This window comes from Hyaena hyaena, unplaced genomic scaffold (assembly GCF_003009895.1).
Source record: "Hyaena hyaena isolate Hyena2069 unplaced genomic scaffold, ASM300989v1 scaffold_478, whole genome shotgun sequence".
In the NCBI taxonomy this organism is placed as follows: Eukaryota; Metazoa; Chordata; class Mammalia; order Carnivora; family Hyaenidae; genus Hyaena; species Hyaena hyaena.
In genome coordinates, this window is record NW_024081110.1 from 481,505 (window position 1) to 497,503 (window position 15,999).

Sequence of the window (15,999 nt, forward strand, 5' to 3'; positions counted from 1 at the left end):
TAAATTACTTGTTGAAACTTTACAGCTGGATGTTTTGTAAGTTAAAAAAATTACCATGTCTATAATATACTTTGGAACCTATAAGGATAGCAAATATAACTACTTTCTAAAAATTTAAATGAGTATTTTACATATATACTGTCATGTAACATATTGATCAATATTAGACTATATGCACTCTAATAATGTCTTGTATTGAGCCATAGGATGATTATTTAACCTCTAGGCACAGACTACCTCAACATGGTTCTGATATTAGACCAAGCCCTTTACATAAAAAAAAAATTTTTTTTAAATGTTTATTCATGGGGCGCCTGGGTGGCTTAGTCGGTTAAGCGTCCGACTTTCGCTTAGGTCATGATCTCGCGGTTCGTGGGTTCGAGCCCCGCGTCGGGCTCTGTGCTGACTGCCAGCTCAGAGCCTGGAGCCTGTTTCAATCTGTGACTCCCTCTCTCTGTGACCCTCCCCTGCTCATGCCGGCTCTCTCTCTCTCCTAGAAAAACAAACAAACAAAAAAATTAAATGTTTATTCATTTTTTGGAAGACAGAGCAGGGGAGGGACAGAGAGAGAGGGAGACATGAAGAAGGCTCCAGGCCCTGAGCTGTCAACACAGAGCCTGACACAGAGCTCGAACTCACAAACTGTGAGATCATGACCTGAGCTGAAGTCAGATACTTAACCAACTAAGCCACCCAGGAACCCCAAGCCCTTTACATTTTTAAGTCTTTTATCTCACAATTTGTGAAGGTTACCATTTTAAGAAAAGAACTGAAAAAAATCTGTCCGATGTTTTTTAGGTGTGTACAAAAGAAAGTGATTATGATAATGAAAATCATAATCTCTAATTAGAGATGGTATGATGGGGCCTCTGGGTGGCTCAGTTGTTGAGTGTCCAACTATAGCTCAAGTCATAATCTTGCGATTTGTGAGTTCAAGCCGCATGTCGGGCTCTGTGCTGACAGCTCGGAGCCTAGATCCTGCTTTGGATTCTGTTTTCCTCTCTCTCCGCCCCTCCCCCACTCAGTCTGTCTCTCTCTCAAAAATAAATACACATTTTAAAGAATGCTAAAAAAAAAAAAAAGATGGTATGAGATCCATCTCACGTCAAGAACTTTGAAGGAACTGTAGGTGGTTAGCCTTGAGAACTGGAGACTCATTAATATGAAATAATACAGCTGTCATCAGCTTTGCCCAGCTGTTGAGCCCTGTGCACTGATCTGTGTTTATTTGTGGACTGTTTCTAGCACAAAATGGGTTACTTTTGTAATTGGTAGAGCGTACTATATATCTATCACTCTGGTAAAAGTGTCAGGTGATGAACTAATCATCATCTTAAACCTAAGATTCAGTCAGGGCCCCTTTCTGCCTTGGGCCTGCTCTCAGGTCCAGGTGGTTCGGCTGGATTTTAGTCTAATTTAGTTAGAAACAACATTTGGAACATGGATTGCAAGACACCAGGGCCAGCTGGGCCAGAGATTTCACCAAGGGAAAAATCAGAGGGCATAGTAATGAAGAACATTCGGAAGAAGTCTGGGTTTCCGAGCCAGGGCCAACATGTGTGGGCATCAGGCCATAAGAGAACAACAGGAGTCAAGGCCCCTCTGATCTGTGATCAAGAGTAGCCTTATGCTAGAACCATTATCATAAGAATAGTTACGATAAAGTACCTTCTACACTGCCACTTTGGACCTGAATACTGTCTTTTCAATGTGGCTAGATATTCCAAGGATGGTCAAGATATAAAACCATTTTAATGAGTGGCAGAGTGTAGAACTGCTGTCTATATCCTTCAAGATTGATAACGTATAATCATAGCAAAGAACAGAATTAGAATAGACTTACTCGATGTTACTTCAGATTGGAAAAGTTGGGTGAAAGTCACAAAGAAACAGTTTGACTCAGAGCTCCTGAATGTTAGTTGAGCGTCCAACTCTCGATTTCAGCTCGGATCATGATCCCAGGGTCGTAGGGTTGAGCCCTTTTTGGGGCTCTGTGCTGAGTGTGGAGGCTGCTTGAGATTCTGTCTCTCCCTCTGCCTCTCCCCCACTTGTTATCTCTCTCTCTCTCTCAAAATCTAAAAAAAGTTTATAGAAACAGTCTGATTCAGTATGAAAAGTAACCATCTATTTAGAAATCTTTGTCACTTTCCAGCTGTTGGAGTACTATCGATTCTAGATAACCATGTATCTAACAGTGCTGTAGAAGGGACCCTTGCACTGCATGGAGGATCAGACAGATCGTCTTTGCAGCACCACTCTGTTAAAATTACCTGAGAGACTCTTAAGTTGTAGAAATGAAATTGTAGTAGTAGGTAAGTTTTCAGCAGGCTTATATCAGATAGAAATTTGGTGCTGAAATTTGCAAATCTGTTCCAGTATCAATAAAAGGATTAACATTCATATATACATTGTGTCAATATCTCTGTGAGATGTAGTAATGGTGAGTTTTATTTGGGAATCTCCTTTCCCAATATTATCTTAGTGCAGCTAGTAATTAGACCAAGTGAGACACTGAACCAGTGTCCTACAGTTGAAAGGATTCTCATAATGTATTGCCTTTTTTTCCTGCTGATGATATACAATGTGCAAATGTGTCTAGAGTAGTGAGTATTTGAACCACTGTAGGAAATATCTTCTGATCATGATTTAGTGTACACACATCCATGAAATACTCGGTATGAAAAGTTTTCACATAATTTGTCTTTCTGCTCATGACCCACCAAAGTGGCCTCATGAACTACTTAAGTGGTTTGTATTACACAGTTTGATAAACATGTGTCTAAAATAGTTCTTCAAACTGAGATTTGTAGACGTGCAGCATCAGCACCACCCAGAAGCTTGTTAGAAATGCAAGTTTTGGGGCGCTTTGGTGGCTCAGTCGGTTAATCATTCGACTTTGGCTCAGGTTATGATCTTACAGTTTGTGGTTTCGAGCCCCGTGTTGGGCTCTGTGCTGACAGCTCAGAGCCTGGAGCCTGCTTCAGATTCTGTATCTCCCTCTCTCTCTCTGACCCTCCCCTGCTCACACTGCCTCTCTCTCTCTCTCAGAAATAAATAAAACATTAAAATAAAAAAAAGAAATGCAAGTTCTTGGGCTGCATCCTAGACTTACTATCATTCAGTGTCTGCAGATGAAACACAGGAATCTCTGCTTTAATGCAGGTGATTCTGATGTGTAGTGAAGCCGGAGATCATTTTACTGGTCCTCTTTATACTCCAAAGAGCTTTTGTGGTTATATCCATTGATAGCTACTGTATTATAAATGAAAACTTAGGAGCTTCAGGGGAGCCTGGGTGGTTCAGTCAGTTAAGTGTTCAACTCCTGATTTTAGCTCAGGTCATGATCCCCCAGTTTGTGGGATTGAGGCCACCCCCATCAATTGAGGCCACCCTCTTCCCCACAATAGTGCAGAGCCTGCTTGGAATTCTCTCCCTTTCTGCTCCTCCCCTGCTAGCACATGTGTTCCCTATTTCTCTCAAAATAAATAAATAAACATTAAAAAAAGAAGGGCGCCTGGGTGGTTCAGTCAGTTAAGCATCTGACTTTGGCTCAGGTCATGATCCCACAGTTAGTGGGTTCAGGTTCCACGTCCAGCTCAGCAGTGCGGAGCCTGCTTTGGACTCTATCACCCTCTTTCTCTGCCCCTCCATAGCTCGCTCTCTCGCGCTCGCGCTCTTTCTCTCTCTCTCTCTCTCTCTCTCTCTCTCTCTCTCTCTCTCTCTGACACGCACACACATACACAGACACAAGTATTAAAAATAATTTAAAACATTTTTTAAAAAGAAAAACATTGGGAGCTTTAAAAATATTTATTTTTATTTGTTTTTATTTTTTAAAATTTATGTTTAAAGTACCAATAATAAGTCCATTATATATTGACATCAGAGCAATGATGTCACCACACATATATCTCTTGGATCAGGGGGTGAGAAAGCAAATTAATTGTAGCATTATTATGAAAGTAGTTTGAGCCTTGCAGCCCTCTTCTAAGGTTCTTGGAGACTCCTGATAGCCCATAGGACCCATTTTGAGAGGTGCTGTTGTAGACTGTATGTTTTGAGAAGACTAAGACCAAATTTTTGTAATCCTCAGGTAGGGTAAGTATGGAATCATATGAGACATTTTCATGGCTACTTAAGTACTAGAGACCATCAGGAACTTTTCAAAGCCTGTAAGCTTGCAGTTTATCCAGGCCATTTGAGGGGTCTATTACCAAATCCCTATAGCTAATTGATAGGGTCACTTGGGTTTTTTGGTCTTATTTGAATAATCTTGTTCTCTTCCCTCCCCAGTGTTTGCCCCAGTGTCTGGGATAATACTATCTCTATAAAGATGTTTGATAAAATACTTATTTGAATGACTAATAATTCTGTAAGATTGAGGCACTAAGTGTTAACATGATGTATGTGATTGATTGATTAATTTCCCTCAGGACACCAGTTAACTGAGAATGAGAGAAACCAGCTATTGGCGATAGCATCATCATTGTTCGTGGCATTCCAACTAAGAGCACAACATTTTCAAGAACATGAAAGTTCAAGGTATGTTAGATTGTTTAAAACAGCATAAATGAGCATAAAAACACTGATAATCTGATCATAGAAAATAGCTGATAAGTTATCCTCTTTTATAAAGAGACTGTTCAGAACTTTCCCTCATGGTTTAACTGGGTAGTTTGATTTTTTTTTATTACTGATATTCTGACTGTGTGAGGCCTGCTTGGGATTCTATAAACAAACAAACAAACAAACATTAAAAATATTCTTAAAATCATCAAAAAGAAAATAGCTGATAAATGGTATAACTGGTCATAGTTCTGAATCTTGTGACTGTTTGGAGAAGTATAATAAAAATCACACTGTTTAAAAGTGGTATTGCTTCTATTTTGTTCAAATGATTTTTTTAATTCAGAAAAAAGGATCTTGACCCTGCAAATTTGGACATTATTAGAGGTAAGAAGATACTCTGAAGCCCTATGGAATATGTGTTTAAGTAATTTGTATTTATTATTTTTGTTTTATAACTTCATTTGTTAATCTTAAACAAAGTTTTGAAAAGTGTTACAGTACAAAAAATTAGGATTGAATATGAGCAGTTGAAATGCACATATATATATATATATATATAAGAAATTCATTTATAAGATACCAGAAGGAGTTAACAGCAGGTTGAGTTAGTTATTTGTGAGCCCTAAGTATACCTTTTAGTTTCCTCCTAATGTAAGTGAAAGAAAAAATATCCTTTATATCACAAGGGCAAACAAAACAAAGTCATTATGACATTACTGCCTCTAAGTGACAGAATTACTTAATATGAATGTCTGTGTCCTTGCTAGCATAATACTACTTTGGTGAGTACAGTCTATTAGTTGCTAGAGTGATGTTGTTGATAAAACTGTGTCACTTCAACTTTTTTTTCCCATTCTTTTTGCTTTTCCATAAGAGAAAGAACAAAAATAAAAATGGCAGGTGACTGAGAGCTCTGAAGAACACAGATCAGAAATTCAGATTACCCCCTGAAGAAGTAGGTAGAGGAAAAGTAAATTGGGTTTTGCCTGTATCTTAATGGCTAACTTTTTTCTCAGAAAATATTGGAATAAATAGTACTTTTCATTTGTTCTAATTCACAAGAGAAGGTATAGGAAGCTTAATTGATGATATTTTTTTCCTGCCTTTTTTTTAATTGAAGTATAGTTGACATACAATGTTATATTAGTTTCAGGTATACAGCATATTGATTGAACAGCTCTATAATATATGCTATAAACATATAACACCGTAAACAGAGTAACCGTCTGTCATCATACAACACTCTTACAATACCATTGACTATATTCCATATGCTGTAGCTTTCATATGGACCTATTCATTCCATAACTGGAAGCCTGTACCTTCTCCTCTCCTTCACCCACTTTACCCATACCCCTCTTCCCCTCTCTTGTGGCAACCGTCAGTTCTCTATATTCATGGGTCTCTTTCTGCTTTTTGTTTGTTTTATGTTTTAGAGTCCACATGTAAGTGAAATCATATGTTATTTGTCTTTCTCTGACTTATTTCACTTAACATTATACCCTCTAGGTCCATCCATGTTGTTTCCCATGGCAAGATCTCATTCTTTTTTATGGTTAATTCTCTCTCTCTCTCTCTCTCTCTCTCTCTCTCCCCCCTCCCCCTCCCTCCCTCCTTCCCTCCCTCCCTCTTTCCCCCTCTCTCCCCCTCTTTCCCTTCCTCCTTCCTTTCCTCCCTCTCTTGTTTGTGTGTGTGTGTGTGTGTGTGTGTATATGTGTATCTATGTAGGAAATGGCTATTGTAAATAATGCTGCAATAAACATAGGGGTTCATATATCTTTTTGAATTAGTGTTTTGGTTTCCCTTGGATAAATACCCATAAGTAGAATCATGTATGATCTTTTTTTTAATCATGTTTTGATATGTCTAAAGAGAGATGAGAGATTATAGAATATCAGTAAATTATTGAATGGTGGAAGGAGGAGGAAAGTAGGCAATAAAGCCATGATTCTGTTTGTTTTTTTCCCCTAATGTTGTGATGACCAGTGTAGTAGTCATTGGCCATGTGTGCTTACCTGAATTGAAATTAAGGTCCAATTCCTCAGGCACGTTTCAGTGCCACTATCTGTGTAGACCAGTCTCATTTCATGTGCTCTGTAGCGACTGCTGTACTGTGGTTAGTGGCTACGGAATTGAGCAGTAGAAAGAACCTTCCATTATTGTAGTTTGTTTCCATCAAGCTCTGTTGTGAGAGGGATGTTTTGGAGGAATGTGTGTATCTAGCTTCTATTTTAAATCCAGAATCATACCTTGTATTATTTTGTATTATTCTTTTGATAAATATAGTATTCATATCCTGATGACCTTCAGATGTTATTTGGACCTTGATCATTTCTGAAGCTCTGAGGGTTACTAATGATTCAGTGGTTTGATCTTGAAGAAATATATTCAAGTTATTTTCAGCGAGTACTGACTTACCATTGACAAGAATCTGAAAAAGGTTTAAAAAGGAAAAGAATAAAAATTACTTGTAATCCCACAAACTGTTCAGGAAGCACTTTTTCACATTTGGATGTATTCCCTTCTAAGTGTATATATGTTTGTCTATTTATAGACATACATATATGTAGCATGTATATGCCTTACCTAGAGTCATACTAGGAATATAGTTTGACTTTTATTTTTTTTGATTGTGATAATTATGTTGTGAATATTTCTTTTATTCTTTAGTCTTTAGAAGCATATTTTTTATTTTTATTAAAGAATTTAAAACATATGAAAACTTTTGTTCTTTAAAAGATACCATTGACAAATTTATAAAGTATAAATTTAAAATATATAAATATATATAAAATATAATATAAATATAAAACTATAAAATAATATATATAGCAAATGGTAGAATGTATCCAGAGATATATAGATATGTATAGAAAAGGGACTTGAGTCTATAATGTATAAATCTTAAAACTCAAAAATAAGCCTGACACCCCATTAAATAAGTAAAATCTTTATTACAGAAGTTAAATGAATGACAATAAGTTGTGAGAAGGTGTTTGGCATCATTTGTCACTAGAGAAAGACAGAAATCACATTGCTACACTAATACACACCAGCTAGAATAATGTACATTAAGTGGTAATTGGATAAATAATTGTGGTATATTCATACAATGGAATACTCTTTAGCAGCAAAAAAGAAAGAAGTACTGATACATGTATGACCATGCAAAAATCTAAAAAGAAAGTCATGCTAAGAGAAACCAGTTAAAAAAGACTATATAATCTATAATTTTATTTGAACTTTCTAGTAAAGGCAAAAGTATGAGAGGAAGTAGATCAGTGGTTCCCTGGATGCAGGTGTTGATGTCACAGAATTACATCTTCATACATTCTGTGCCCCAAACCATAAACTAATGATTCTTTTAAATGTATTAGTTTCTTAAATTATGTAGAAAACAAATGTGGAGTTTCAAACCAAAGTTATTAGCTTTTATTATCATCCATGTATTTACCTTCATTGAGGCATTTATTCACGTGGCTTCCTTATAGTATCTAGAGTCCTTTGATTTCAACTTGCAAGACTGCCTTCAGCATTTATTGCAGGGCAGGTCTAGTGGTCACAAACTCATAAACTGCCTCAGCTTTTATTTATCTGTGAATGTCTTAATGTCCAGTTTTAATGTCTTAATACACTTTTGATGGATTTAGGATTCTTAGTTGACAGTTTTGGGGTTTATTTTTAGCACTTTGAATATATCAGCTTACTGCCTCTGGCCTCTGCATTTTCTGATGAAAATCTGACAATCTTATTAAATATCCTTTGGAGGTGATGATTTGTTTTTCTGTTGATATTTTCAAGATTTCTCTTTATCTTTGGCTTTTGAAAAGTTTGACTATAATGTGTCTTCATGTGGGTCTCTGAGTTCATTTTACTTGGACTCCATTGAGCTTGTTGAATATTTACATTTATGCCTGTCGTCAAATTTGGGAAATTTTCAGCCATTATTCATATTTTGTCTCTACCCTGTTCTCCCTCTCTGCTTTTGGGAGTACCGTGATGAATACATTTGTCTGCTGGATGGTGACCCACAGGACCCTTCGGCTGTGTTCACCTTTCTTCATTCTTTCTGTTCTTCATACTCAAGAATTTCTCTGGTCTTATTCTCAAGTTGGCGGATTCTTCTGCCAGCTCAAATCTGCCTTTTAATCCTTCTAGTGAGTTTTTCATTTCAGTTATTGTATTTCTTAGCTCTAGAATTTTTCATTTCCTTTTAGGTTTTTAATATTTTCATTTTATTTACACATTGTTTTCTTGACTTTGTCCACATCTTCCTTTGGTTTTTTGGACCTTTAAGAGAGGGTTGTTTTAAAGTCTCAGTGTACTATATCTGCCATTAGGTCCTTTTCATGGTCGTATTCTGCTAATTTTTTTCTTTGAGAAGACCATACGTCTCTGTTTCTGCATATGACTTGTGATGTTCTGTTGTTGTTGAACATTGGACATTTGAATCTGATAATGTGGTAACTCTGGAAATCAGAGTCTCCTCTTTCCCCAGCCGTTTACTCTTTTGTCGTCATCATCGTTGTCATCGGTCTTTATTTGTTATAGGCTGTCTCTGTGCCAGTGGTCAGCTGATCAGCTTGAGGTTTAAATGTAGTCTTCTCTGGTCTTTTCTGAGCATTTCCCTGAGTATGTATGGTCACTTTCCACTTTTCCTCATAAATGCAGTTGTTTTTGAATGTCTTAGTCTTTAGTGTCTGGCTCCTGAAAGGGGAAAAGCAGAAAATGAAGGCGGGAAATGGGGGTACTGACTCTTTAAATCCCCTGGAAGTCCCTTCAGCCAGAGGGAGGGGCTTGCAACACTGGGAGGAGGTGCAGTAAAGATGACTGTCCTCCTTTTTGTCTGCACCTCTGTGATCAGAAGCAGTCATCAGTCATCATAGCATGGATCCCTAGTATTTGGAGGACAGGGTCCTTTTTTTTTTTTTGCCTTCCCCGGCTTCCACAAGCTGTGTGGAAGCTGCTCCAGGAACACGTGCCAAGCTGCTCGCCAGGTGCTGGAGATGGGATGGGGAGTGAGTAGCTGCTACTCTGCTAAGAGCTGAAATTGACCAAGATTGATTACAATTTAACATCCATCTTTAACCCAGAAGTTTGCAGGCCTTTGACTGACCTGGAGTTCTAAACTAGTTATATCAGAGAGATTCTGTCAGTAAAATTGTCATCTAGGAGGGAAGAGAGATTCCCAATGTTTCCTAGTCTGCCGTCATCTCAGAATCCTCCTCCTCTATATATTACTATTGCACTTACTAGTACTTAAAAGTTGGAAAAGTTATATTAATAAAATAGGTGGCCAAAAGTTATGTAAATAACTGTGCACACGTTCCCTATATAACAATGATTTATTTTGGGTGAGTTTATTTTCTATGGAACTTACTCATTTAGTAAGCCAGTTTTTAATGTGAACCGGTCTTACCCATGACAACAGAGTCCTGTAACATCTAGTAAAATATGTTGATTTTTTTGGGGGGAGAGTATAATCTTACTTAGGTGAAGTAAATCTAAGTTATTTCTGCTTGTTTGCCAAAAAGGTCCCTGACATCAAAGCTGATATTAGGTGATTGAATCTTTACATTTTGGCTCAGGTGACATGTTTTCATTATTGGCTTGGGAATGGCGTCTAAGAGTCACACTGCAGGTGTGGCTGCACTGCTCCGTCATGGGTACGCTCATGTCATGTTTACGCTTCCAGGTCCAGTAGCCCTCAGCCCTTCCTCTGTGTGGCTTGTTTTGGCTGCTGATCTTATTTTCCCAGTATCTCTATGGATTTTATTCTTTCATCATTTATGACTTGGAAACACTGATGATATGTACCCATACTATTTAGACAGTAAGAAGATAGCAGTGCATTTTAGGGGGAAAAAAAAGTTAATGTCAGAAACAATAGCGATTTTTCTCAGGATGACCATAAATAAATTTGGCAGTCACAATTAAGTTTCTACAGAAGTACATGATAATTATTCTTAATTGTCATGTCAGTTATTCTGTTGACAGAAATGAATGCTTGAAAGTTGCATTGAATAATCACTTCATGTTATTTGAAGTGAAAGTGATTTTGTTGGCATTGTGGTTTGGTTTAATAATTTGTTGGACTAACAGATAATGATTGGAGGAAAAAAATAGTAAAGGAAACTAGTTAGTTCCTTATAGTGATCTTTCATTTAGTTTGGTCAAGATATGGCTGTTTTCCTTGGATCTAAATGCTTGTTCACAGGTCAGGAATCACCTTTCTGAACGAGGCCCTTTCCTTTATTTACTCTCGTTCACGTCCACCTCTGCCTTTCCAAGCTTCTCAGGCGGTAGTGAGAATGCCACTGTGCTCTCTCTAAACTTCTGTACTTCTGTCCTTCCCACTGTTTTATCTGCACCTGTTGCTTTCTTTTGTTAGTCTGGTAGCTAAGTAAATAGTCATCTAGGCTTTCTTAAGCATTATCACTTACATTTCCTAATTCCATGATCGTTATCTTTCTGTCACACTGTCTAATTTATCATGTAATGATTATTAGTTCTTGGGAGAGCTGCACCAGCTTCCCTGGTGGAGAAGGCTGGTGACCCATCTCTCTCCCCTAGCAGAGTACTGTATTGCATTCATTTACCTTGTGTATCAGAAAAATTTGGCAGGGGGTATGACTTAGAATAAGCCTCTGACTCTTTTTTGCACATCAGTCCTCACTGCTTAGCTCCATTGAGGTGTATTAAAGCGATTTTAAGGTGTTTCAAAGTAAACTTTGATTCCATAGGTTTTATAAAAATATTTTTTACTGCAGATATGTAGTAACTTCATCATATTTTTGTGGCTTGTTTTTGCTTGTTTGCTTCCTTTTCTTTCTTTCTTTCTACTTTTCCACTTCCCAGAGAATGTGTTCAGATTCCTAAACACGTGAACTTTGGGGAAAAGCAGCGACATCTATCTTTTGAATTCATTTGGAATTCACTTATGTGTCTGTTATAAAAGAGTTTGTTCATTGCGATTTGGTAGCCTTTTATTTATAAAATATTCCAACCTATTTCTCAAATAAAGTAGTTTCTCTTTGTATGTCCAAGGATAGCAGGACAGAAATACATATGAGTGTCTCAGTTTGGGCCACTCTCACAAATTACCGTAAACTGGTGGCTTAAATAACAAACATTGCTCACAGCTCTGGAGCTGGAAGTCTGAGATCAGGGGGCCGCCCTGGCTGGGGTTCTGGTGGGGCCGTCTTCTAAGTTGCTGAAAGCCTATTTCTTCTTTCCTCATATGGTGGAAAGGGGCCAAGCAAGCTCTCTGGCCTCCTGCTATAAGGGCATAATCCCACTGATGAGTGCTCTACCCTCACAAGCTCATTATGTTCTGAAGTCCCCTCTTCCAAATACTGTTATATAGGCCATTAGATTTCAGCATTGGAGTTTTTGGAGTGGGGATACATTCAGTCAATACCAGTGAGTGTGTGCTTACTCATGCACTCCCTCTCCCTGCCCTTCTTTCCCTTCCATACCTTCTTTCTCCCTCCTCTCTCCCTTCTCTTTTCCTGCTGCCCTCCCTCCCCTTACCCTCCTCTTCCCTTCCTTCTCTTTCATTTGTGTGACTTGCATGCATATGTGTGTAGGCACACACACACACACACACCACATGTCTAACGAGATATGTATATGTTACATAAATACATTCTGTGGTTTAGTGGAAAATAACTAGAACTTAAAATTGGAAGTCTGGTTTTTAGTCATAACTGTATCACTTATTGTAATGTGACCTTAGGTATATTACTTTAAATTTGTTTACCAATAAAATGGGGATAATGATGGGGCGCCTGGGTGGCTTAGTCGGTTAAGCGTCTGACTTTCGCTTAGGTCATGATCTCGCGGTTTGTGGGTTCGAGCCCCGTGTCGGGCTCTGTGCTGACTGCCAGCTCAGAGCCTGGAGCCTGTTTCAGTCTGTGACTCCCTCTCTCTCTGACCCTCCCCTGCTCACGCTGTCTCTCTCTCTCCTAGAAATAAATAAAACATTTAAAAAAATGGGGATAATGTTTTTCATAAGTTTTTTTGAGAGTAATTGACCCTGTATAATTATATTTCAATACCTAAATTCTTTTACCTAATTTGTTATGAAGAAATAAGGGGATCCTAGGTGGCTCAGTTGGTTAAGTTGTTTGATTCTTGATTTTGGCTCAGGTCATGATCTCATGTTTGTGGGATCAAGCCCGACAACTGGGCTTCTTGCTGACAGCATGGAGCCTGCTTGGGATTCTCTCCCTTCCTCTCTCTCTATCTCAAAATAAATAAACATATGTTTGCATGTATAGGAGGATTAGGAGGAACTTGATGGAGGAACAAGGTGGAGAAGAAGGGGGGAAATGGTGGGGGAAAGAGAGAGAGGCAAACCATGAGAGACTCTTTTTTTTTTACAAATAGTTTATTGTCAAATTAGTTTCCACATAACACTCAGTGCTCATCCCCAAAGTGCCCTCCTCCATGCCCACCCCCCCTCCCCCCCACATCCATCAGTCCTCAGTTTTTGTCAGCATTCAAGAGTCATGAATGCTGACAAAAACTGAGGACTGATGGATGTGGGGGGGAGGAGGGGCACTGAGTGTTATGTGGAAACTAATTTGACAATAAACTATTTGTAAAAATAAATAAATAAATAAATAAAAATAAACAAACTTAAAAAAAATTAGAAATGAATTTTATATTGTAGCACAAAACCAAGTAAATGTTTTATAGATAAGCAAAAACCATCAAGAATAAGAAATGGCTTTTTATTTCTTTTGGTTTCTATCGGGTAGCTATAATTATGACAAGAAAGTAGAAATTGGGGGTCTAGTTATCTTTAGTGAATCTAAGCATAGAGGTCCTAGGCCTGACCCCTGGAACACTACACAATAACGAGTTGGGAAGATGAGGCAGACCCAGCTAAGGAGGCTGAGAAGAACAGCAGAGGAAATAAGCAGGAAATAAGTCTGGGGTGGAGTTCAGAGAGCCAAGTGCAGAAAGGGTTCAAGGAGGCAGACGTGTTCAACTGAAGTACATGATTTGCAGAGTGACTGTTGACCATTGAAGTTAACAATGTGGAGGTCATGGGGGCCTTGACGCGAGGGCAGTGTTCAGGAATGTTGTGTGGGAAGTGGTGGTTGAAGGTGGATTGAGGGAGATTTGAGAACAATTGGGAAGAGAGAAACGGCAGCTTGTAAGTTCCAGCAACTCTTTAAGAGTTTCTGTAAAACTCTTTGGTTTTACAGAAAATGGGCTACTCTACTTGAAAGGGTGTCTTTTTTTAAATCATGTTGTGTTGTCAACATTAAGTAGTTTTTGAAAAAAAATAGTTTTCAAAGACTGTACAATATTAGCTTGAAAAAATGAACATACTGTTGAAAACCTTGTCTTAGAAAATTGATAAATCCAAATAATTATTTTTTAATGTGTGTTTTTGAGAGAGAAAGACAGAGCGTGAGCACAGACAGGGCAGAGAGAGAGGGAGACACATAATCTGAAGCAGGCTTCAGTCTGTGGGCTGTCAGCACAGAGCTGGACATGGAACTTGAACCTTTTAACCATGAGATCATGACCTGAGCCAAAATCAAGACTAAGATGCTTAACCAACTGAGCCACTCAGGCACTTCTGTCTAGCTTATTTGTTTATGGCAGTCCTTCTGTACAGTCATTTGGGTTAGGAAATTATATCATCTGTGGTCCTTTTGGCTCCTTCGGCTGGCACTATATCCGTGCTTGGTGGGGTCCAGTAGAATCAGCCCTGAGTGAGGTGGCAGGACTCAGGATTTTGGTCCCAGCACCACTACCAAGTATACAAGTAGCCCACATCTCTGTACAAATGCTTCAACCTTTGACTCCAGTTTCCTCCTCTGAAAAATAGCATGTTGGATTGGAAGATTCCTGACATTTTTTTTTTTAAGCGCTGATCCTGAGTGGATTGCATGAGGCCCAACAAGACCGTTTGACTTTGTGATTTCTACTTAAAGTTTCTAATGTCTCTCTCGAGATTTGAATAGAGGTGAAAGACTCAGGAAAGGGCACTCCATCACTGTGGCCAATGATAACACTGTTGAAAAGATTTTAGCCTGAAAGGTCTTAAAATATGTAGTGTTCACTTTTGGAGAGATGACTTTGGGCATGTGGAGTCAGTGTATCACCACCTCTGGGAGTTGATCCTCTGTGGAATGTATCAGGTATATGCATCAAGTATATGCATCAGGTATATGTATCAGGTATATGTGTCAGGTATGCTGACAGGCTACAGAGCCTGCCATGGGTTTCACTGTCGGCCAGAGTGGCATAATGGAAAGTTATGTTCACTTGAATCATACTCATATTGTAGTTTCTTTCCTCTTCTAGCTTCCTGATAAAACAGAGAATCAATTCTTTAGTGATTTTTACTTGAGAGATGCAGTTATCTGGGTTTTTTTTTTTCCCTTCTTTCCTTTCCTGGTTGTAGATTTATAATTCTCTTACCTGTTACTAAGTTTTACAATAGATGATAAGGTTTGAGGTTTTAAAATATCATAATCATTGAAAGATAATTGGGGAAAGAAACAGAAAAAAGCAGACATGTGAAAATAGTTCTGTATTGTTACAAAATCTGTATTGTTGTACAGATGCAATGGGTTCTTTTACTTAAATGTCTCTGAATTTAAAACGACATATGAAATTGTTAACGCATTTATACCATCTGTGATGATAAAATACAACTTTTTATCATACTTGTCTCATATGTGTTCCTAGGTAAACTTCATTATGACAATGAAGTTGATGTTCTGATAACTGACTGTATAATTTTAAAAATCGTACTTTGGGTGTATGTTCACAAACATACATAGCAATATGTTGCCTTTAGAAATACCTACTTTGGTTTGAGCAAATAAGTCTCCTAAGAGCAGCAAAGAGGAGAAAATGTTAATTCTGTCATTAACCTTTAAGTCTGCCTTACTTTTTACTATCTCTGTTACAATATTTTTCATTACTTAATATGACTACGTCCTGAGTGATTTAGAAATCTCTGTGAGGTCAAGCACATAATATTAAGTGGCTGAGATGTCCTATTTATACGTTTTTTGCTAAGTATTACATTTAAAATATTTTTTTCTTTGATTCTACCATACCAGCTGAACAGAAGACAGAATGGCCTCATTATTGTAGGAGAATTTCTGCGTTCCCTGCAATGATTCCAGAAGCTCTTGCACACTTCATCAGTATTATTGTAATTCTTTGGCTGCAGGATATTTGGCAGCTGTTGCACCCCACTGGCAAATCCTATTCATATTTCTTTCCCATTCACCACTGCCATTGGAGAATTGATTTCTCTCTCCTCTACTCTAACCTTTCCCAGTTCATTTTGGATTGTTCAATGTGGAACATTTTAATTTCATATCATACAGCCATTCAGCTCACAATCCCTTTTTTAACCTGTCACCAGGGTAACAGCATAGCATGCTTTCT

General features: G+C 38.1%; 1 protein-coding gene across 1 annotated transcript in view; it reads left to right on the top strand.

Annotated features, from left to right (window-relative positions):
* Positions 1-15,999, top strand: part of PCCA (propionyl-CoA carboxylase subunit alpha) — a 410,939-nt gene that overhangs the window by 221,960 nt on the left and 172,980 nt on the right. The window contains exon 18 of the mRNA XM_039254278.1: positions 4,434-4,542. Coding sequence (XP_039110209.1) covers positions 4,434-4,542 — 109 coding nt within the window. The remainder of the gene's footprint in view (positions 1-4,433; positions 4,543-15,999) is intronic.